Here is a 25,381-nt window from a genome sequence, read left to right on the forward strand (position 1 = left end):
AGGGCATGGGTGAGTCAGGTGTGGCGGTGGGAAGTGTAACATATGGAATTCAGGTGTTGTGGCAGGTACCATTTTGAAATGGAGTGGCAGGTACCATTTTAAAATAGAGCAGCAGGATCCGAGTCTGATATTCTTTGTGTGCCATAGATACAGTTAAAAAGACATTTCCTGAGTCTGTATTATGGATCAGTCTCTATGGAAGAAAATTATTTTGCATTTCCCTAAAATATACTGTAGTATATCTGGTCTAAAACTTTTTGAGTACTGGCATGATGGCACCACAAGTGGAAAATTTCACACCATAAAACTTTGTTTCAGGTACAAATTTATTGAAAATATTATAATTGCCTATAAAAAGGCTATTTGAATAAGGTGTATATGAAACACAAATGAATTTCATGTTAAGACTTGGACTCTACCCCCAAGATATCTTATTATATATAAGCAAATATTTTGAAATCTAGAAAAAATAATTCCCCAGTTCAAAACACTCCTAGCCCCTGCCATTTTGAATAAGGGATACTCAACCTGCAGTTAGTTTTCAAGTGTCAGGAAGGTTTAAAATTTAGAGACTCAGAAGTAATTTTTTTAAAAAAAATTTTTGTAGTTGGACACAACACCTTTATTTCACTTGTTTATTTTTGTATGTGGTGCTGAGGATCGAACCCAGGGTCTCGCACGTGTGAGGCCAGCATTCTACTGCTGAGCCACAACCCCAGCCCCCAGCGCCACCCCCCCCCCCAAGTAATTTTTTAAACGACATAATCTATTCCCTCCCTAGGTGTTGGCATATCTGATGATGCTGGCCTTAGGCCAGAATGACATACTGTTAAGTGATACTCTGCTGTAAGTGGGGACTAAAGACAGTGGTAATTAAAAGTGCCAGCACTGCTATACTAAGTACATGAGCACAGTAGCCATACTGGTACTGATTCTAGAAGAGAAGGAGAACGTAGAAAGTATATTTACTAAGAGCTACTGCTTCCTTAGGAGTTTTTTCTCTATTAACCAAAACTGTAGGTTGACTTTCAAAGTTGAGAACATAAATATGACCGTTTCCCAGGTTACTCTGGTAGATTCTTGTATTTTTATAACAGCAAAGACAAACATGAATATAGATCACCAGATATGCAGCCCTTTGAAACACTGTGGCCTATATTGACTGATACCGTAAATCTGTCTACCCCAAGTATCTGGCACCTGTGAAACTCAGGAGAACAACATTCCTTTTTATGTAGTTCTGGTGTGATTTAAAATTTCTTACATTCACTGTCCTCTGATTTAACCATAGCTGATTGTTATGCTAGCCTTTATATTTAGAATATAGAAACAAAACACACATATCATTTTTATTAAATGTTTCTTTTAAGTCAAAGTTTTCATATTGACTTTTGAATGACAATGCAAATTCGCCTTAAACATGTCTAGGCTTTATTTGTGGGAGTTATCCTGTTTATTATAGCTTTTTGGCTAATATTTTTTCTTCCTGATTCTCTGAACTTCCTTGAAAACAAGCTTCATTTGAAGAAATAAAGTTCTAAACTGCTTTTTGGAATTTCTAGATGAAGTAGTAACAGAAAAATTATATATATGGAGGCAGGTTCAAAATGAAGTTCTGCTAAGAATCGTGACTTCTACTTCTAAGTTTAAATTGATGTTATGGTACTGACACAACAAATATAATCATTCAGAAATAAGAAAATCAGGAGCTGGGGTTGTGGCTCAGTGGTAGAGCACTTGCCTAGGATGTGTGAGGCACTGGGTTGATTCTCAGCATCGCAAATAAATAAATGAACAAAATAAAAGATCCATCAATGTCTTAAAAAAATACGAAAATCAATTAATAATGAATTTAAAGCTTCTAGTTTTATACATCATACATAGTCATGCACTTTTTTTGTGTGTGTACGTGTATTAGGGATTGAATCTGGGGTGCTTAGCCACTGAGCCACGTGCCCTAGCCATTTTTGTTTTGAGACAGGGTCTTGCTAAGTTGCTTAGGGCTTTACTAAGTTGCTGAGCCTAGCTTTGAACTTGCAATCCTCCAGCTTCAACCTCCCGAGCCACTGGGATTACAAGCATGTGTCACTGCATCCAGCAGTCATGCACATTAAAAAACTCTTATATTTTAGAAAATGACTTGGGCTCACTTTAATTGTTTGAACTTCTATGTCTGTCCTGGACTCTTCTACGATGAGAATAATGGCTTAGAGATAATGTAAATTTCTAACAAACATAAAAATTCAATTAGTTTGGAATACTCTTAATAAATCAAGTAGGTAGAATACATTTTATAAACTTTCATCTATATTTTATGATGAGGAGTGATACTGAAAGGATGTTTTGAGTGAAATTTCAGTTTACCTGAAAATATAACCACCCAAACTGTATTCTTTAAGCATTACAGCTGCCCAATGGTTTATTTTGGATTGAGGAATTCTAACAGAGTAATGGACTTTCTGCATATCTGTTCAGTTGACCATAGAGAATACTAGGGTTGAAAGCTGTTTTGCTGATCTGAATGGTCCATCCTCCCCTCATTTTAAATGTCCTTTCATAGCACCTCTGCCTGCTGGGCCTAAGAACTCCACAGGAGAGGACAATTAGGTCTCCTTGAGGCCATGGGTTTCCTGTACAGTTAGAGCATTCTTACATTGTGCTGACATCTGCCTCTTCACAACTCCCATTTAGCAGTTCTAAGCTAGCCCTTTAGAGCAAACACAGAGCTAATCCCAACTGGGTGTGGGGCCACATACCTATAACCCTAGTGACTCAGGAGGCTGAGGCAGGAGGATTGCAAGTTAGAGGCCATTCTCAGAAATTTAGTGAGGCCCTAAGCAACTTAGTGAGACCCTGTCTCAAAATAAAAAAAAATTTTTGAAAAGGACTAGGGATGTGGCTCATGGTAAAGGGCTCCTCGGCATAATCCTCAGTACCATAAAAAGCAGCAACAACAAAACAAAAACAAAGCTGATTTCAGGATTCCTACCAAGAGAGTGAGGGCACCAGGGTAAGACAGTAAAAGATGAGATCTGGCATAGGGTTAGGGCTTTGGGCCAGTTACACTTGCCCTGGGGGCAGGGCTTGGATTCTGCCTCAGCGGGCCTCTGGGTGATCTGCTGACAGTGCCGTGCTAGCTGCTGACCTTTCCAGTTACAATGCACACTCATTAAAGAAGGACAGCCAGGTTTAAGTGTATTTGGTGCCTGCTTTGTGCAGGGCTATACTATTGACTTTCATTATGCAATTTGTTCTCACAACAACTCAGATATTGTTCATTCTAAAGATGGGAAAACTGAAACACATGAATTAGGTTACTTGGCTAAAGACATAGAGCCAGTAAAGAAGTGATGTTGGGACACTACCTTGGTCTGCCATTGTGGGCACTCTTCTGACATGCCACGTTGCCTCCTGGAGGGCGCTGGCAGGTGCTGTGACTCGTGTGCCTGCACACATTCCCACATCAGTCCACACATTTGCACCATCTCTTCTGAGTGGACTCAACTTGCAGACCTAAGGCTTCCAGGCCTGCCAAGCCAATGCTATCATTGATGCCAATCTCTCTCCTCTTCCTGAAGCTCCTCTCTTATCAAATTTAAGTATATTACTTTCAGAGGCATCAGCCTTTCTTATCTAGGGATGTATTTTTAAGCCAAATGAATCAGCACTGATTGGTGTGAGAAACCTCCTTGCATATCCCTCCCCTGGGACAAAGGAACCATAGAATGTCATGGTGTAAAGGGCTGGGGAGTCCAAGCTCAACAGTTCATCATGAGCAGATTAAACACTGGTTATATCTTCTGAAGTGATGAGTCTAAGTCTCCCGGTTTCACTCCTGACTTATCATTGAGTGCAAAAATAAGAAGAGCAAATGAGCTTTGTCCTCAAATGTTTTCAGATGATATATAATAGCTCAGTGAAACAAAGCTCTGGGAAAGCATTTGAACATACAAATCTTTTTTAAAAAAATTTTCTATCCCTATTTGAACATGTATTTTATTTTATGTATTTTTTTATTCTAACTTGTTATATATGACAGCAGAATGCATTACAATTCATATTATACATATAGAGCACAATTTTTCATATCTCTAGTTGTACACAAATTAGAGTCACATCATTTGTGTCTTCATACATGTACTTAGGGTAACAATGTCCATCTCATTCCACCATCTTTCCTACCCTCATCTCCCCTCCCTTTCCCTCCCTTCCTCTCCCTCCCCTTTGCTCTATCTAGAGATTGTCTAATCCTCCCATGCTCTCCCTCCAACTCAGAGTATTCTTATATCAGAGAAAACATTTGGCATTTGTTTTTTTGGGGGGGATTGGCTAACTTCACTTAGCAATAGTATGATTTATCTCAACACTATATATTTTTCAACTCCATTCATTTACCTGCAGGTGTCATGATTTTATTCTCTTTTATATATAGCACATTTTCTTTATCTATTCATCAACTGATAGGCATTTAGGTTAGTTCCGCAGTTTAGCTATTGTGAATTGTGCTGCTATAGACATTGATGTGGCTGTGTCCCTGTAGAATGCTGTTTTTAAGTCCTTTGGGTATAGACTGAGGAGTGGGATAGCTGGGTCAAATGGTGGTTCTGTTCCCAGTTTTCCAAGGAATCTCTATACTACTTTCCATATTGGCTGCACCAATTTGCAGTCCCACCAGCAATGTGAACATACACATCTTAAGAGGTAGAAATAATGATCTCTTTTCAAGTATTTTTTTTTTTTTGTGTGTGTGTGTGTATGGGGGGTGCTTCTGGGGATTGAACTCAGGGGCACTCAACCACTGAGCCACATCCCCAGCTGTATTTTGTATTTTATTTAGAGAGAGGGTCTCACTAAGTTGCTTAGCACCATGCTTTTGCTGAAGCTTTCGAACTCAAGATCTTCCTGTCTCAGCCCCCAGAGCCACTGGGATTACAGGAGTGTGCCACTGCTCCCGGCTTTACACAGAATTTTAAAGGATTCCTGCACGCTGTCCTTATTGCTACTCACTCATGGAACTGTAAACTCTTGGGGATAGAACATGCCTGTTTACACTTGTATTTTTCATGTATCCCTACACAGAGCCTTAGCCACAGTGGTTGATTAATAAGTGTTTATTTTATGAATGAATGAATGAATGAATGAAAGAAATACAAAGATGTCTATTTATGGTCAGTATAAACCTAGCTCAAGTACAGGTTGACCATGATTAATCTGAAAATCCAGAATCTGAAATGCTCCAAAATCCAAAATATTTGGGGCAACTGTATGCCACTGTCACAATTGATAATTCCACATGACCTCATGTTATAGGTCACAGGCAAAACTAAGGCATGCCGAAATTATCATATAAAATTTCCTTTAGCTTTGTGTATAAGGTGTATTCTCAACACAAATGAATTTTATATTTGGACTTGGCTCCTATTCCCAACATACCTCATTATAGATGTAAATATTCCAAATCTGAAAAATCTAAAGTCCACATCACTTCCACTCTTAAGGATTTCAGATTAAGATACTCAGCCTTAGTATTTAATTGTTCTCAGTAATCATGAGGCAAGAAAAAGTACTTCACAGAAAATAATTGGCCAAGAAAAATAATAGGATGCGTTCTTAAATCTCTGATTAGTTTTATGTCTGAGAGTACATGGATCTGGCTTCATCTGGCTAAGTATATTTCTCATATAGCACTCTGAAATGGAATTTCTACCTCACCTGTGAATTAAATGATTAGATAAATTAATTTTAAAATTTATGTTCTGTAAATGTAACTGGTTTCTTTTTCTTTGCTTTTCCAAAATATTTGAGTGTGCTTAAGGGGAATGCTGAAGATGGTTTTGTTTTTGAAAGTATCTTGTTAAAATATATGGTCTTGAGAAAGCATAAACAGGAATACTGGGAGGGAGCAGAACCAGGCGGTGTGTGATTTGGGGTTGGAGTTTCAAAGCTTTTCTGTTCTTTGTTTGACAGACCCTTTTCTGTGAATTTAACAAAATACAAAAGCCACACCTGACTGTCTTAAAGGATGAGTGTATTTAAATAGAGAAGTTGCTTTTATGACTAAGAGGAGCAAATCATATAAAAAGAAAATGAAATGTTCCACGTACATAATATGGTGTCAGGTAATTGTAAAGATTTTTCCCCCTCAATTTCCTCTTACTGCCCTCTCTCTCTGTGTCTCTTTCATGAGGGGAAAATTATTCTGATGCTCATCACCCTGGTCTTTATAGTGTATAGTCTTTGTTGTGAATAATGAGTTGAATTAAGGTCTTACTTTGTCATAGGTCTGAGGAGAATGTTTACTTCTTTTGGAACTGACCACAGATGCTATATTAGTCAGCTTTTTGATATTATTAAAAAAAATACCCAAGATAATTAACTTAGAAAAGATTCATTTTGGCTTTCAGTTTTGGAGGTTCTAGTCCATGATCTAGTTGGCTGTTGCTTTGGCTCTGTGGTGAGGCAGCACATCATGGCAAGAGCCTGTGGTGGATGGAGCAAAACCACTCACCCCATCAGGAGCCAGGGAGTGAAGAGGAAGAGACAGGGTGTCCCATTGTCCCTTCAATGGTATACCCTCAGTGACCAAAAAACTTGTGCTAGGCCCAATCTCTTAAAAGTTGCACCTTTTCCAATAGTGCCACACTGGGGACCAAGCCTTTATCACATGGGTGCATTCAAAAATCCAAACTACAGCAGGTACTAGGAGATATATGTTACTTTTACTACTCAGGAGTTATTGATATACCCTAAAACTTTGTGGGGAGAAGGGAATAGCAGCTTTTATGCCATCAGACTCCCACTTTATTAGCATGAGTGCAAAATGGGCCCATCTCATGCCCAAGGGAGACAGCATTAGATCTCATGATCTAGTAGGATAACTTCTGACCCTCAAAGACTCTGTGCTCATGAACAGCTGCCAGGGAACTCAGCAGCATGCACATGAACTCCAGGCCAGCTTCCCCAGAGCAGGCTGGCTCCCTGTGGTTTTTCTTTTTCCTCACAGCAGGCTTCCAGGGCTTTTTCTCTTACTAATTGCTACCACTAGTTCTGTTCAGTCCCTGAAGATAAGCACGTAGGCCTTTTTTATTTTAAGGCTTTACTGTTAAAAAAAAAAATAGTAGCAATAGGAAATCAGAAAAGTCTCAGACTTTATTCCCTCTAGAAGCCCTTTGGGACATAGCATTTATTCCTTATGTTGGACTTTCTTTTCTTTCAATCTTCTTCCCCTGTCTCTAGTTTGCTCTTAAGGAAGCTTCATTCCCAGCACGTAGGCTTGATGATGCAGGAAGTGCTGAGTGGTTCATAATTCCCTGTTTCAGCATGGGAGATTGAATCTCTGAGGATGTCCCAGGAGAACTGGGCTCTGAGACATTCTGGGCATTTTCCTCAATGTCTTTATTTTCTTTAGCAATACAAAGAATAGTTTCTCATCTGGTGTAAAGTTTACACTGGGCCTTCCTTTCTCCAAATCCAGCTTAAATCGTAACTGCTCTGGACTGTGCCAAGGTATGATTTGCCCATGCATGAATTCACTGTTATTATTTGATTAGTAAAGATCATTTGATGAGTAAAGAGGGATGGTGAGTTGACCTGGCAGCTGAAAGCCTCAGGCACATCCATGCCAGCTTGTTTTCTTTGTAAGTTGACTTCAGATGACATCTTTTGCTTTTTGGAAAACAATATCCCAGACATGAAATAAGAAACTGTGAGTCACATAATAAATATAATACTAGGTTTGTGCCATGGCTGCTTTTCGAGTATTGTATTTTAGTCCTTGGTTAATTATCTGTTTGCTACAAAAATTGGCAGTCCTGGCTCTCCTCTCCAATGTAAACAAAATAATATTGTTTAATTCCTTTGCTGCTTATTGCCATAATAGTAGAATTTTTTTTTTCTGATTCAAATTCTATATAGTTTTAAAGTAGGAAGTTTTCAGGAAAGCTTTTTCTAATGATCAGAGTCAGTTTTTCCTTGTAATAAATCTAAAGAAGATGGAAACAAAATGTTCGTTTTGAAAGTAAACAAGCTCCTGTCAACATCAGGAAGAACAGTAACTGAAGAAGAATTTCAGAAAGAGGTCTTTTCATCAGCCATGACATATCAGGCTGACTTGACAGTCCAGGGGCTAGACTTTGACTCTGGCAGTTCTGAAATTTGACTACTTCAGTTTACTGAGCATTGAGCATACTCACTGGTAGTGACTGCAGTTAGCTGATAAGTACATTCTCTCCTCTGCATCCGTCAATATGAGAAACCAAGTGATAATTAGAAGTTTGTTTGGTGAGACTAGCATCAGAGCCAAAGGGAGCTGGAGATGGTCTGAGTGGCTTGTGTCATAGAACCTGTATATCCTCCCCACTGCAGATGGTGTGGTGAAGCAGAGACCATTGATCCTCCTTTTGAATAGCAAGCCTGCCTCTCTTGCCAGCCCAGTGCATGTCACTGAGTGTGAATAGCCTCTTGTTAGAACACAAACCCCTCTGAGTTTTGAGCAGAGGAGGGTTCTGGGAGACAAGATGGTATATGCATTGACCAGCTTGTTCTCCTAGTGTTTCCTGTTCCTGCAAGTTCTCTTTCTTTCTTTTTGGGTGTTCACTACCATCTTTAGCCCCAAGGGCATATTGGTGCCTCTAAAACACGGGCCAGACAAAGGCAAAGATTGGGCCTCTGTCTGTTCTCAGCATAGCTGAAATAGGCTGGAATAGTCAATGGATATCTTATTAATGTTAACAGAAAGATAAAAGATAATGAATGTGTGCCCAAACTGCAAAAGCACGCAGCCAATGATTGATAGATCTCTGTGTCTGAGCTTGGTGCAAAAGGTCAGGAAATCTAAGCAAACTGTTAATAATGACCAGGCTAAAAAGTGACTTTATCTTCTAAAGTGATGTGTTTTCCGAATGCTGCTTTTTTTTTTTTTTTTTCATAGCATCTTTATTTCAGTCAGGCAGCTATAATTGAATAGCTCACACATCCCTTATCAGCCTGTTTTGCTTTTGCACATGACTTTGTTTTAACAGATTTTGTTTTTATACATTTCATTTTTAGAGTTGTACCATTTCTGACAATGTCCTCAAATTCTGGGGGCACTGCACAAGTCTCAAATGTACTGATTACAGCATAAGTGTGCCAGAGTCACAGGAATGACTTCTTTTTATGGCTGGTTTAGAATAACATTATGAAAGCATTTAAAAATATTCAACTTTTTCCAGTCAATTGTAGCCATTGTTTTTTAAAAATTTACTTATTTATTTACTCTAATTTGTTATACATGACAGCAGAAGGCATTTCAATTCATAGTCCACATATAGAGCACAATTTTTCATGTCTCTGGTTGTACATAAAGTAGTTACACCATTTGTGTCTTCATACATGTACTTAGGGTAATGATGTTCACCTCATTCCAGGGTCTTTCCTACCCTCATGGCCCCTCCCTTCCCTTTGCCCTATTTAGAGTTTGTCTAATCCTCCCATGTGTAGCTATTGTTTTTTTTTTTGATAATCCTTTTTTTTTTTTTTAAGTTGTCCATGAAGCTTTTGTTTTATTTGTTTATATGTGGTCCTAAGGATTGAACCCAGGGCCTCACACATGCCAGGCAAGCACTGTACCACTGAGCCACAACTCTAGCCCATAGCCATTGTTTTTGATAGTCAAATAATTTCATCTTTGGTCAATCAGAGCTTATTTATGTGGTTCTTACGTCCTTTTGACATGACCCTATTAATCTGGGAGCACTTCCTTCCTTTCTGAGTTCATCAAGATGTTTCAGGCTCTCCTACTTTTTTTCTGGTCCAGATATGGAATCGGTCACTCCTGAAAAGAGCCTTTGTTCTTTTTAGTGGGGAATGGTATTTAGGTGCTGGGATGTTCATTGCTGCTGAATTGTCTGTCCTTCTAAATCCATCCAGTGGATATATTTATTTTTGGAAAAGGAAAAAATGAGTTCATGCCAGTGATTTCAATTTAAATATTGTAGTATTTTAAAGAAAACTGGTTTCTTTGTTGTATACTTAAATTTTCTGTCACACTGAAAATATCTTGGCTCCATTTGACACTAATGTAATTATCTATTTGCTTTATTCTATAGTGTATGTAAGTTTAAAATACCAATATTATTCATAATAATAATGATACTCCTGAATGAAATTAATATTTTCTTTCAGCTCTATTTGCTCTTGGAATATATACCACTGTCAATGAAAGTCATATTGTGTTCTAAATCAATTATTTTTTCTGTGTTCTTATACTATCAATGGCTGTTTAGTTAAGTTCCTTTGCTTTCATTCATTTTTGAGATTCTTTATAAATTTTATTAATATTGTTAACATTATTCCACAGTCAAAACTATATAAGGCAGGGCTGGGGCTGGGGCTAGGCAGTTGCACACTTGCCTGGCATGTGTGAGGCACTGGGTTAGATTTCTCAGCACTGCATATAAATAAAATACAGGTCTATCAACAACTAAAAAATTATTGAAAAAACTACATAAGGCAAATCCAAAGAAAGCTCAGCTTTTCATTCACACTGTACCCCCCTCCCAGTTTTAAAATTTCACTTTTGGTTTATTGAACTAGTGTTTCTGTTTCCAAAGAATAGCAAATACAAATATTTTATACCCCACCCTTTTCTTCCTCATTCATTTTTGTGGTAAATATTCCATTGTTTTAAGAATGGCTTTTTTCTTTTTAACAGCAAGGATGGTTAATCCTAGCTCAGAACTAATGAAGTTCTGGAGAGATGAAGAACCACTTCTTTTAAAAACTGCTCTTCAATGAAAACACTTTTCCAAAAGTCCATTTTTTTCTAAGAGAAATAATCATTTAAAAAAGTGTTTTTTTTTTTTTTTTTTCCTTTAAAAACCACATTTTCTATGCCTCTCTAAGCTGCCAGGAAAGAGTTTAACGCAATTTGGGGGGAAGATTGTACTTCACCATCTGTCAGCTTCAATGCCACGCTGCCAGATTTGTCCTGTGGCGGACTGACCTTCGGTTCCAAGGCTGCTTAGATGAGGTGGGCACTTGCAGCTTGCTGGTGTTCTGCACCTGAGGCTGGCTCCCTTTGGAGCCCTCTCCAATCCTCTCTCCTGGGAGAAGCGCGGAAAACTGTTTTGGTCTCCTTGCGGTCCCGGATTCCCTGACGCCCGGGCCACCGGCTCCAGGGCGGGGGCTGCCCCGCCTGCGCACAGCGATGCGGGGATTGGGGGCGGGAGCACCGCCTTCTTCTCCCGCTCACTGGCTCCCGCCCTCCCTCCCTCCCCGCCCCAAGCCCTTTCCTGCTTCAGCTGTGCAGGCTCCGCACTGCAGATGCCCGCCCGCCTCCCGATGCTCGGCGGCTCCCACGGTGCTCTCAGGTCCTCTCGATCCCTGGAGGGCTGGTTGCTGCTCCTAGGCACCCTCGTCAGCTTGGACTCACTGAGCTCTGCGCCTGAAGCTGCTACCCCGACGAGGCAGCGGGGACCGAGGAGGACATCCGCGGTGCCGGATCCCGGGGTGCTCTTGGATGCGGCAGGACAAGCTGACCGGCTCCCTGAGGCGCGGGGGGAGATGCCTGAAGCGACAGAGTGGTGGCGGCGGTGGCGTGGGCACCATCCTGAGCAATGTGCTCAAGAAGCGCAGCTGCATTTCGCGGACCGCGCCCCGGCTGCTCTGCACCCTGGAGCCGGGTGAGGACCCGGGGCTGCAGATGGGGCGCTGGAAAGTAGCGTGGCGCCCTGGAGCCGGTGCTGCTTGCACCCTAGCCTCCGCTGGACTCCGCTTAGGCCAGGCGCTGTGGCTTGGTGCTGGCGGAGCTCGGTCGGCCTGGGAGGGCACAGTGCGTGGACCAGGGCCTGGGCACCAGCAGTGCCTCCTGAGACGCGAAGAATGGGCTGCTCCCGCCCGCGGACCCCCACCCCGCGGCCTGTGAGCCGGCCTCCTGCGCGAGGTGGGGAGGTGCGGGAGGCTGCCCCCGCGATCAGAGGCTGCGCCACCTATTGTGCTCCGGGCTCGCAGGAAGCCAGACCTTGAAAGAGGTGTGTGGGGTGGAGAAAGGCACAGGGTTGACACCAGAAGTCGGAGGGGAAGGCTGCGACTGCGAAGCAAAAATCGAATATATGCTTTCCTGAGTGTGCCTGTGATGAGTCCCAGGGTCAGCCTGTCTGAACCCTTTAATTTGAGCCTTGGTGGGGAGCAGACAGGAGATCCTTGCTGTGGGTAAGGTTTGGGAGCACTCCTGGCCGTGGTAGGATAGGCCCTTTCTGCCAACAGCCTGTGTTTACACATCCCTGCTTCTCCAGGCTGCATAACTCGGCATCAGCTCCACCACCCAGCGTCCCTCCCGGGCGTTTTAAGAGGCTGGCGCTGCCAGCTGAGTGCAAAGGGAGCCAGCGGTACTCGCAACGGTGCTTGGCGCTCACCTTTCCCTGGAGTGGCCCGGGCTGGGCTCCAAGAGTGTTGGTCATCTCCACTGCCCGCCCCTCAGCGACTGCTGGGACCTGTTATCAGCCAGTTGTGGGGGATTCAGCCCAGGCTGTAAGTCCCAAAGGATGGAAAGCATTGCTGCCTCCCGAACCTCGTGGTTTCTTTGTTTTCCTCCCCACGGAAGTGTCTAGTTGCAGAAATTGTAGTATTTATTCGTCATCTTCTTTTACCTTTCTTTAAAAAGGAAAAAAAAATCTCCTTCCCATGTTAAAAGTGTTTTATATTTCTGAATCCTGAACAGCTGTGATTATCAGATGAAACGTAAACCTTCTTTCCTCCTTTATTCAGTTAGAAGAAAAGGGGGTGAAAATGACCTGATTTAAGCTTTTGTATGCAGGCGGCAGATGATCAATTCCACCTAAATTCTCTGACTCATTTTTGATTATGGGAAAATAGTTGTGGTTTTGGCTAACCAACTCCTGCTGGGTTTCAGCTTGGAAAGGCAATCTGTATGACGCCCAGCAGGTGCTCCAGAAAAGCCAGAGGAGGATATTTGGTCAAACACGTTAAGAAATCCTGCAGTTTTAGGGCAGCAGGAATAAGTCAGCTTGGGACTGACTTATTGGTCTTAATTGCAGTAAAACAAACGTAATGATTATATACTCCTCCGTTCAGCACCCCGCTCCTGGACAGCACCCTCCCAACACAGTTTTGTTTATTAAAATGCCTTTGGAGCTAGAAGCACTCTCGGACTTCATTTAAACCATCTTACAGAGACGAGAATCAGTTGGGTACTTAATTTTTCTCCGAAGAAGAAAATCATCTATCCAGGCAGAGTGTGGTTTTGACCCCAAAGCTTTGAAGAGAAATATCAAGGCATTGATATTTCTACCGTAGCTTGACTTTAGAAATCTAGGTCCCAGGGCTGGGGTTGTGGCTCAGGGCAGAGCTCTCACCTAGCACGTGCGAGGCCCTCGGTTGGATCCTCAGCACCACATAAAAATAAATAAAAAAATAAATAAAGATATTGTGTCCAACTAAAAGCTAAATATTTTAAAAGAAAAGAAACCTAGGTCCCAATACCGTGTATCCATAGCACTCTTCCTGGGCTCCAAGAAGAACATCTGCATCCTGTCATGGACTTGGGAAAATCAGACACATCTCTTTCTTTCCTAATTCTTGTCTCCAAGATTTGTCCTTTAAAAGACCAATTTACTTTGTTATTACTCTTACTATATTTTATAAATTCTAAAGATTGTTCCTGTTCATACCACCCCTCAGCATTGGAAATGTGTAGATTTTCAACATGCCTAACCTGCAAACAATAACTTGTAGGCAAAATATAATTTGATTTCTGTAATTTGTAAAACTGAATGTTATTGATAATGTTTGGTATTTCTTGTACTTAAAAGCAATGTCTTTTTTATTATTATTTTTAATTTATACGTGACAGTGGAATGCATTACAATAAGTCTTTTAAAAAGTGATTTAAAATGTCATGTACTTGATTTTGAAATTGTAGAAAGAGGATTTATAGTATTTTAAGATATGATTTTATTTTTATAGAATTTAAACATGTAATTTCATTTTAATAACAATACATAATTCTAATACAGAATTTTGAATGAAGATCTTTATACCCTTTCCAATTTATTTACTTCTGTTCCATATATTTGGAATTTCTATCAAAGAAGATTATCTAAAGTTATTGATTATTTGGGATTAGAGTTCAATTATGTGTTTAGTTTGTAGTTTGTAATTTAATACACATGATGTTTTATCTTCAATGAATAAGTCTATCAAGGCAGAATTTTAAAAATATAAAAATCTCCATCGGTCTGGGTTTGTGGCTCAGTGTTAGAGCACTTGCCTAAGCATATGTGAGGCCCTAGGTTTGAGCCTTAGCACCACTTAAAAAATAAATAAAACAAATGTATTGTGTCCAACTACAACTAAAAAATAAATATTTAAAAAAATATAAAAATCTCCAAACAGAATTGTTATAATGGATCAAAAGGAAAGGCAATGACATATATGTGTGTATTTTTTTTCTTCTTCTCTGCTCCGGTGCTGGGGATTGAACCCAGGGCTTTGGCCATGCCTTGTAAGCACTCTACCACTGAACTACATCCACAGCCCCATAATATTATTTTATAGCTTTGGATATTCCACTAAAGTTATCTTAATAATCTTAGTCCATTCAAGCATCCTGGAAAAACAAACTCTAAGTAGAGAATTATCTTCCTACCTTTCATTAATATTAATTACACTGTACCTGGAGATTTACAGTTAGCCATCACAACAGTCCTCAGAGATAGACATTATTGTTCTAATTTTAAAGATAAAGGAATTGAGGTTGAGACAGGTTAAGCAGTTGGTTTGAGTGTGAGAACCAAGGTTGAATGGAGGTGTGGGTAACTCCGGTTCTGTGGCGCCAGGTTTTGTTTTCTTTTGGCACTATTCCAGGTAGCTGTGGAAACTACCATCCCAGGTGATAAGCTCTATTCTATAGCCATATGGTATCTTCCTGTTTTAATAATGAATACATTTGCTTTTTATTTTAACAAAATTGGCTAAAATTTAGTAAAAATACCTGGTTTTAAAAATTTAAACAATTATTCAGTAGAATCAAGGTTTTTTTTTTAAATATTTTTGATATAATTTGTCATAGTTTCCTTGAATAACAATGATTTACGTATTTTTCTTTTAGGAGTTGATACAAAATTGAAGTTCACTCTTGAGCCATCTTTAGGTCAAAATGGTTTTCAGCAGGTAACTTCATTTTTGCTTTGAATATACTCTTGTTTGGGAGTACCAGTAGGGTACATTGAGATATAGTCTTCAAGTTTGAATATTAGCATGTACTTTGATATGCATACGAAGATGTCAGAGTTTTTTTTTTTTTTTTTACCCCTTTGGTTTCAAGTAAAATAACTTTTGAAGCTAAACATGACAATTTTTGCATTTTCTTTTTTTGGAGCACTGGGGATTGAACACAGGGGCACTTAACCACTGAGCCACATCCCAGTTCTTTTTTATATTTTATTTGGGGACAGTTGCTAAGTTGCTGAGACTGGCTTTGAACTTGTGATCCTCCTGCTCCAGTCTTCTGAGCCAGTGGGATTACAGGCCTGTGCCATCATGTCTGGCCAGTTTAGCACTTTCTATAAATGGTAAAATTGTGAATTATTTTATTTATATGTCCTGCTGAGGATCGAACCTAGGGCCTCACACTTGCTAGGCAAGTGCTCTACTGCTGAGCCACAACCATAGCCCTGAAAAAATTTTACTAACCAAATATTTATTATTCTGAACTCATAGTACATGTTTTGATATATATACTTGTGTGTGTGTGTGTGTGTGTGTGTGTGTATCACAACATATATTTTGTTACCAGGGATTGAACCCAGGGGTGATTCACAGAGCCACATCCCCAGCCTTTTTTAGTATTTTGTCTATAGACAGGATCTCACTGAGTTGCTTAGGGCCTCAGGCCTCAGTAAGTTGGTGAGGCTGGCTTTGAACTCACAGTCCTCCTGCCTCAGCCTCCTGCTGGGATTACAGGCATGCACCACTATGCCTGGCACGTGTTTTGGTTTTTGAGTTTCCCAATTGTTGTTTGTTTACTGCAAATGGGTCAAAGATGTGTTTAGAGTACCTGAGGTGTGGGTTTTGGGGCAGTCTTATCCCCAGAGCCATAACTGCCAGCTGCAAGAAGCTTTATTTATCCTAGTGTGCTGTACTAATTGTATCATACTCTGTGTATGTCAAGATGGAGAAAAGGTTGAAATTGCTTATCCAGGTTGGTATTATTACTTCCCTAATAGCTCTTCTTTGTTCCTAGTGGTATGATGCTCTCAAGGCTGTAGCCAGACTATCAACAGGGATACCAAAGGAATGGAGAAGAAAGGTAAGGTGGATTTGCAAGGCTAAAATACAGAAAGTCTGTCATTCTGTCCTTCAGAAACCTCTGGAATGTCAAAAAGTATATTCTAGATTTAGTAATTTGATACTTATTGCTTCATTATTTATGCACGCAGTAAGCAGTTATTGATTATCCATTCTGTGACACGTGCTGTTCTAGGTGCTAGGGATGCAGCAGTGCAAACAACAGCAGACTGAAGTTTTTGTCCAGAGGAGCTTACAAGGAATAAAATATAAAGTATGTCAGATGGTGACAAGTGCTGTGGATAAAAATAAAGCACAGAAAGAAATAAGGAGAGTGTGGGAGAATAGGGGTAAGGAGGTGGAATTTTAAATAGCAAAGTAATGCGCGAGTAGGGCCCTGAAGGAATGGAGAAGTCAGAGATGTAGTTACCTGAGGAAGTATACTCCAGGCTAAGGCCTGAGGAAGTATACTCCAGGCTAAGGGAAGAGCCGGTGCAAATGCCCTCAGGTGAGAGCATCTCACCTGATTCAATCCAAAGCAGAGGGGTGGGGTGGAGCACAGAGGACGAAGTGAGAAGCAATAGGGGAGAGAGTCTTAGAGGTAACAGAAGGGTGGTACACTCTGGCTGGACTTGGGTTTTTTGCTCAGTGTGGAATGGGAAGTTTGAATAGGGGAGTAACATAATCTGAATTACGTTTCAAAGGGACGGATCTGGTGGCTAACTTGAGAATATGAGAGCCAAGGGCAGAAGCAGGGAGATCAGTTGGAGGCTCACAGTAATTCAGGCAACAGATGATTTAGGTTGGGGCAGTGGAGATGGAGAGGAGGGTCAAATTCTAGATATATATTTTGAATACTCAGCTGATATGAATTCCAAGTGGGCTGAATATAACGTATGAAAGGTGTGTCCAGGAGGACTTTTAAGATTTTGGCCTGAGTGACTAGAAAGGTAGAGAGTTACTGTTTATATAGATGGGAGGATCAGGGGTGCAATACTTTATGATTGTATGTAGAGTTGGGTTGGTGGGAGATTAGCTGTTTGGTTTGGGATCCATTAAAGTTGAGATGCCTATTAGATATCTAACTCGAAGGTATCAAGTGTGCATTTGAACATATGATTCTGATGCTTATAAGTTTGGTTGGAAATACTAATCAATGCTGTTCCTGCAAAATCAAGTTAAAATACCAAAACCTGAAATGTGTTCTTAGGATAGTAATTTATAAACCTAGTTTTAATACTCCTAGAATTTGAACATTGAAAGTTCCTCAGAATAAATATTAAAAATGGCATTATGAAATGCATTTTGTAGAAGCAGATTTTCTGGGTAAGACAAAGGAGTAAAAATATCCAATGACTCTTTTAAAAAAGTTCTTCATTATGGGAGCCCATCTGTTAGTTTTATGTGTGTGGGAAGGATGATTTAAAGGCAGAGGCCTCCATGGTGAAAAAAGGCCCCACCACCATGAGTGGCCAAGTGGGTTTTGCCCAAGCATGAAAGCAACTTAGAGTCAAGTAAAACAAGTTTATAAGAAAATGCAGTGAGTCTAATGAACTGAAATAAAATTCCAAAAAACTCATGGCTTATTTTCTTAATAGTATTTCTAATGCCTGGATTGTTACTTGACACATGGTAGGAACTTTACAAATAGTTATTGAAAGAGAAAAATGAAAGGATTCAAAGGTCGCAATTCAGTACAGCAAAAATTTTGATGAGGTTGTTACAGATCTTGACGTACAAGCTTTATCTGGATTAGGAACGGTTCCCATTTTCTTGTCGGATGCAGTAACTATTTTCTAACAAAAGTGAAATTACATATTCTACTTTAGCAACCTTTTTTATTTATGCAATATTTTAGGTTTGGTTGACCTTGGCAGATCATTATTTGCACAGTATAGCCATTGACTGGGATAAAACCATGCGTTTCACTTTCAATGAAAGGAGTAATCCTGATGATGATTCGATGGGAATTCAGATAGTCAAGGTAATGCCCCTGCACTTGGCCTGTAGTTCTAATGTAGAAAAAAGACTCTAAGAGCCAAATGTTTCCTAGATAGAGGATCAAATGGTCTCTACCTTTGGTCCAAATGTCTTTGTATTTTCTGCATCTTTGTTTTATTAGTTAACAGCTTTTTTTTTTTTTTTTTTAATGGGGAAACTCAACTATGCCTTATTTTCATCAATTTAAATGTTGCTGGTAAGAAGAAAATGCTTGTGAATGAATGAGCTTCCACTCATATTCAATTTGTTTATCTTCATCACATGATAGGAGATTGAAATTCCTTTTCTAATTTTTCCCCTCTAGCATAGGTTAGTGCTTTGCTAAACTGAGTTTTACATAAAAGGCACTGATTGGAGAAACTTAAAGTTAGATATATTTCATAGTAGAATCATTTGGCTCTTATTAGGGTCTTTGATAGTTTCTTAACTGTTAATTTATAGAGATAGTTAGAGTTGACTGATGGGTCTACCTTAAGTCGGTTGGTTACAGGTTGAAGCAAGCTGTAGAGGCAGCTGTGGTTCACCTACCTGTGTTATTGCAGTTGATTAGAGCCTGGTGCTCAAAGCACCAGGATGCTGATTCTACTCGATTCCAGAATAATCCTCTTATATAAGGCTCTAGCACATGCTTTTTGATTTTTTTTATGAGTGCATTACAGTGTGATACTAAGCTGGGATTTTAAAAGGAGGTTGTTTCATCTAATTTTTGGCTGCTACAAGATAGCTAATGTTTTGGCATATTTGAGTATATTTTTTAAACGAGGAAGTACTAACTGAAGTGAACAACTTTCTAACCTAACTTGATCTGTTTCAGACAAATGATAAAAAATTATGGCATTTCACATTGCATATTAAAAACCTTTGCATTATCCACATTTCAACTGTCTATTTGAAATTTCAGAATATGTTTCATTGAGATAAACATTTCATATTTGAAATATTTTCTTTCTGTTTAGCTGGTGAACTAAGAGAGTGCACGTTTTATAATAAACATGTTATTAAGGGGATCTGTTCTTTTTCCCAATGAAGCAAATGCTATGTCAATAAAATGACTTCAGCTGCCGAAAATCAGAGTCTCTGCTTGGTAATTAAATTGTAGATATTGTTCTCATTACATATTAATGCAGAACAAATGTTTCTGTCCTTAAACAAATTTATAAAATGATTTGGATAGAATGATTTTTCTTTCTATAATATAGATATTTTTCTATTTTGATTTACTCCCTAATATTATTTAGTGTTTTGGTAGCTAAATATTATACCATATTTTTTAGGAGGGACTGTGAGCCTCTATCATAAATGTGTTGAAATGGCTATTTTTTTAAAATATTTTTTTAGTTGTTGATAGACCTTTTATTTAATTAATTTATTTGCATGTGGTGCTGAGAACTGAACTCAGTGCCTCACATATCCTAGGCAAGTGCTCTACCACTGAGCTACAACCCCAGCCCTGGCTATTGCTTTTTTAATATATATATTTTATATACATATACATTTATTTATAAATTTTTAAAAATATATATGTATACACATATACATATATCTACACACATATTTATGTATCTGTATATATATGTGACTGATGCCCATTTAAAAAATAAACTATCAATTTATGTGAAATTATAATGTCATTTTTGTTAATTGAGTTTTTTTTTATGTTAATTCTGGGAACTCTCTAAGTAGAAAATTTGCCTGACTGATCTTCCCCTTGCACAGACAGTGTATTAGAAAACATTTGAAAGAGAAAACTTAAAAAACATGTTTTGGCCTATGTGTATAAGTTACATATACATTTAAAAAAAGTTAAAAATCCATGTTGATATTTTGAACTATTTAATGGTGAGACAAATAACAAAAGGTATATTCCTTGTGAGGGAGCATTAGCAGATATTTTAATAATATTGCTCCCTTTATTTTTTAGGATCTTCACCGTACAGGCTGCAGTTCTTACTGTGGCCAAGAGGCTGAGCAGGACAGGGTTGTGTTGAAGCGGGTGCTGCTGGCCTATGCCCGATGGAACAAGAATGTTGGGTATTGCCAAGGGTTTAACATCCTGGCTGCGCTAATTCTGGAAGTTATGGAAGGCAATGAAGGGGATGCATTGAAAGTAAGTGTCACTGATGGAGGGGACTGGAATTCTCTTACAGTAGAAAACTGGAGCTATAATTCTCTTCCCTGATGCCTCTCCCTTTTCCAAGTGTTTTCTATACTTTGGTAATGACCTAGGTTAGCATTTTCTCCAGGTTAAAGCCGTGTCAAGTGACTCAGGTAGCTGCTGACTGTGAGGGTGATTATTTTCTAGTCTCACTTATAAGGCATCATATGTTAAAGGCAACTTAAATATTAATTGTGTTAATTATCATGTTTGTGTAACAATTAGCTGCTTAAGACAGCTAGTATGTATTACCTTATGGTTTCTTTGAGTCAAATCTGGGCACAGCTTAGCTGACTCAAGGTCATATCATTGTGGCATTTAAACTGTTGGTGGTTATGTTCTTATTTGAAGGCTTGACAGGGGGAGCGTTCATCAGGTTTGTTCATGTGGTTGTTGGCAAGACTTAATTCCTCACAGGCTGTTGAACTGAGGGTCTCTGGCTATTTATTGACTGGAGGCCTCTTTTATTTCCTTGCCATGTAAGCCCCTACACTCCACCACTTGGTTCCTGGCATCCATGAGAGAGCAAGAGAATAAAAGCAAGTGAGGCAGAGAAGTTCAAGTTACAGATTTGTAGCCAAATATCAGAAGTGACATCCATTGTTTTTCCATATTCTATTCCTACGAAGCAGTCACCAGATCTAGCTCATACTCAAGGGGAAGACTACCATGAGGTGGAGGTTACTGGGGGTCATTTTATAACTGCCTACCATGCCAGTTATCTTTAATTCTGGTTGGATTGACTTATTTGGTTCCTTTGCTCTTTCATATTTGGGGCGAGATATAGAGGAGGTGGGCTGAGTGTATCTATGGAAGGTGTTTGGAGAAAGGTCATGGAAGTGAATTATATCATTACCTTTTAGTCTTCGGTGAGTAGGACCTTTATTAGTTAGACACAATTCTGGAAACAACTTGAGATAAAACACTAACAATGTAAGTTTATGGGTCTGATTGTGAGTCATGTGTCACCAGAAATAGTCTTTATGAGAAATGAAGCCTTGCAAATGTGGAGGATGGCCACTGCCTTCATTGCTTAGGGCAATGTGGGTTGCCAATTCATATTTGAACATCTAAGCAGCTGCTGATTGTAGTGTTTGTGATATATTAGATGGAGGCTTGTTCTCTGTATTCAAAACACCTCCCCAACCCTACCAACTCTTGTGTTTGACTGTGGTGAATACCTCAGTGACATTCTCTATCACTGACTAGTGTGATATGGAAAAATAAGCTCATGTTCCTCCTAGGTTTATACACATCACAGTGGACTTAATTATAAACCCAGCCGGACATGATCTAAGTGTGTATTCACCTGCTCACTTTTTCCATTCATGTATTTAAGGAAATAGCTTTGAAATGACTTGTTTATCAAATAGGTGGGGGTGGGGAAGTGGGGTGGACAGTGACAAATTAAATATGTGAATTTAAGACATTTTTAATTAAGAAACAATTTTATTTACTCATTCTATCGCTGTTAGTATTTTTTCCAGATATAATTTGTATGGCTATGAAATGGAAATTGTTCTGTTAAAAAGTTGGAATAAGCGATTCAGGTCAGAGAGCTGGAGAAGTTTGGGAAAAGGAGTATATATTGCCAATCAACTCATGAAAGGACTCAGTGGTACCGGAGAAACTAAAATTCACATAAAAAGATGGATTGGACAAAGCAGAGAAACTGAATATTTTTATTTCTGTCCCCAAGAAAATAAGCCCCGTGGAATGAGATGACATATATCATCATTGTTTAGGAATGTGTAGATCTTGTGATTAGATATTTAATATGCAGAGGAAAGTTGGGTTGATGAAGAAGCACTTCTGATGCCAAGAAAAATATCAGTGTCTGTGTTTTTTTAGCAGCCATTTTGGCATTAGCAAGTTGAAATTATTAGGGAAATTCATAGTTTATTAAAAATAGGTGAACAACTTTTTTCTAATTTCCAGAACTGTCTTTTGTTAGTAATTATTATTAGATTTTTAAAATGTTTTTTAGTTGTCAAAGGACTTTATTGTATTAATTAGTATGTGGTACTGAGAATTGAACCCAGTGTTCACACATGTGAGGCAAGTGCTCTACCATTGAGCAACAACCCCAGCCCAGTCATTATTTTGTTTCTAAATATTTGTCAAAAATTTGAAGCCCTCTCATTACTTATCTCATTTATTTATTTTTTTTAAGATATATGATTTGGTCTTTGAAATTTGGTAATGAGCTGTCTCTTTTGTCTTAACACCAGACTTTAAGATGACTTTATACTGAGAATTTTATTATAAGAATTACTAGAATAATTGAAGAAATATATTTTCTTATTCTCATAATTTTGATGGGATCATAATTTCTTAATAATGACTTGAGTGCTTTTCTTGCTGCTATATAACTTCTCCTTAGGTGAAAAGGATAATAACCCCCAGACCATTACCTTTAAATTTGCCTTTCTGTCCCCATAAATCCCCTTTCTCCGGATCCATGGAGTGCTAAGTGCCTACCGGGGTGCTCTACCCTGCTGGGAGTCTGCTCTTTCCCATCTGGGACCTCTTCCTCCACGTGGACTGAATGTGCTCCTTGTCTTGCTGAGCTCCTGTTTCCCAGGCAATGATACATTTACCTGGTACATTCTGTGCTGACGTAAGAAGTCTCCCTAGGCTTGTGGATCAAAAACCTCAGAGGGCTTTCTCAAGAATCATACAAAACCATAATCTAAAATTAGAAAGTATAAGCCAGGAATAAGGGGAAAATGGTCCCATGGCATGGCTGGAAGTTAGATAGGGAGATCTCTATTGATTAGATAGGTCGATTTTTATGTATCACTTTATTTTTTTTGAAAATATGTGGTATCCTGAAGATAAAAAATGTGAGACAGCACTTTTCCGCCTGCATACAGAGCCAGCTATGATTTTGTTCTTAATTTTGTTTTTCTGGTGCTCTGGGAATGATCTGGTCTCTTACGGACTATAAAAGCAGACAGGGAAAGGACTAGGGATTGAAGAACAGAACTTGTGTTTTTTTTTTTAATATTGATTTTTTAGTTGTAGTCAGACATAATACCCTTATTTTATTTATTTTTATATGGTGCTGAGGATTGAACCCAGGGCCTCACATGTGCTAGGTGAACACTCTACCACTGAGCCACCATCCCAGCACCCAGAACTTGTTTTTGTGTTACTAGATCTAGTGGTTCTTATCACTTTAGAAAAGGTAATACAAGTATAAAACTCAAGAATGAAGATTGTAATTTGAAGAAATCAGGTGATGATCTTATGAAAGAAATGTGGGTTTAAAACAGTCCCATTTGTTCAAACAAAACTTGGTTGCATTCTCCTGGGAGAGGAAAGTAGTCAGAAACCAACATCAGTTGCTGTAATAACCCAGGTGATTGGAAAATGAATCTCAGGGCCACCTCAGCGTGGGTGTTTTATGATAGGCCATCTCTTCGGTTCCGTATTGATGTCGTAAACTACTCATCCAGGATTCAATGCTGAGGCTCCTGCTGGTGGCTGATGAAGCCTGTGCTTTCTCATTCCCCAGTGAAGCTGAGAGTTGTGAGATCACAGCTGCTTATGCAGTCTGGTGGCCCATCTAGGAATTTCAGAAGGCGGCAGAATTTGGGTCTAAGTTACTTATGATTATGCCGCCTTCTCCTTATACCAGGTGTAAGTGAGCCTTGAAAAATTGGTACTGATACATTTAAAGGAGAGTTTGCTTTGGCTAATTGCATTTTATCTATTTGAATTATATTCTTTTAATTTTGGACATGTTAGGATTTTGGTTGTTATGAAGCTGTATTATTCTTTATCTTTTTCTTTAGATTATGATTTACCTGATTGATAAGGTACTTCCTGAAAGCTATTTTGTCAATAATCTCCGGGCATTGTCTGTGGATATGGCTGTCTTCAGAGACCTCTTGAGAATGAAACTCCCTGAATTATCTCAGCACCTGGATACTCTTCAGAGAACTGCAAACAAAGAAAGTGGAGGTTGTCATGTTTCATTGCTATTAAACCTTTAAAAATATTTGGCTTGTGAGATTCCACTCTATACATGAGCTAACATTGAATGGAAACGCAGGTTTCTGGGTATCTCTTTGTTTTTTAATTTTTTTTGTAAATAGACACAATACCTTCATTTATGTATTTATTTATTTTTATATATATGGTGCTGAGGATCGAACCCAGTGCCTCACACGTGCTAGGCAAGTGCTCTACCACAGAGCTACAACCCCAGCCCTTCCAGGTATTTCTGTTGTAAGAGTTTGGTGCAATGAAATAGATTCCCAGAGAATAAAAACAAAACTGAAAATACATATATAGGGTCATGTGTTAAGCCTCTAGCTGGTCATGGGTAGAAAACAGGTTGAGAGCCTAACATCCCCTTGGTACCAGATCAGAAGCTAACGGGATATATTGTACTCTAGATGAAGAATGGTGTATGTGTCTTATTGTCTAAACTGTTCTACGCTGGCACCAAACCTGTTGGAGTTCTTTAAAGCTGAGCTTCAGGTACCATTTAGCACAAGCTGGCTTTGGAGAACCATTGAGGCTATGGAAGTGCAGTTCCCAGAGCTGCTGCCATCTAGTGGCCTTATCAGCCCTCAGCAGTACCTGGTTGAAGTTGCAATTACACCCATTGTCTGTGCTCTTGATACCAGAAAGAATGTTTTGTTTTGCTGTTTCCTGGACTTGGCTGCTGGTTCCTGTTGTAGATCATGCATTTGTGGGTTAGTCGGACCCACACATTTAAGTCTTGGAGCACATTAAAGGATTTTGAGGATCTAATCTTTGATTAAAATACACTGTGATATTTTAGTGACAGCTGGGTGTCTCTAAGTTTTTTCTCCTAGTCTATTTAAATAATCTGTATTTAATTTGGTGTACAGCGTAACTGTATACTTGCGTAAGTTTTATAATGCTTCTGCATAGACTGGTTTTGCCTGTCCTGCAGTCAGA

The 25,381-nt window shown here is 39.1% G+C and overlaps 1 protein-coding gene across 3 annotated transcripts in view; it reads left to right on the forward strand.

The window, feature by feature from the left end:
* Tbc1d30 (TBC1 domain family member 30) overlaps positions 1-25,381 on the forward strand; it is an 83,642-nt gene that overhangs the window by 32,394 nt on the left and 25,867 nt on the right. For 2 of the 3 annotated variants that reach the window (XM_076853072.1, XM_076853073.1), the window contains exons 1-6: positions 11,501-11,663; positions 15,110-15,171; positions 16,244-16,309; positions 18,146-18,271; positions 20,210-20,395; positions 24,244-24,412. In XM_076853072.1, coding sequence (XP_076709187.1) covers positions 11,501-11,663; positions 15,110-15,171; positions 16,244-16,309; positions 18,146-18,271; positions 20,210-20,395; positions 24,244-24,412 — 772 coding nt within the window. Of the gene's footprint in view, positions 1-11,500; positions 11,664-15,109; positions 15,172-16,243; positions 16,310-18,145; positions 18,272-20,209; positions 20,396-24,243; positions 24,413-25,381 lie in introns of those variants that run through there. The other variant, XM_076853071.1, reaches the window with a different exon arrangement.

This window comes from Callospermophilus lateralis, chromosome 4, assembly GCF_048772815.1.
Source record: "Callospermophilus lateralis isolate mCalLat2 chromosome 4, mCalLat2.hap1, whole genome shotgun sequence".
Lineage (NCBI taxonomy): Eukaryota > Metazoa > Chordata > Mammalia > Rodentia > Sciuridae > Callospermophilus > Callospermophilus lateralis.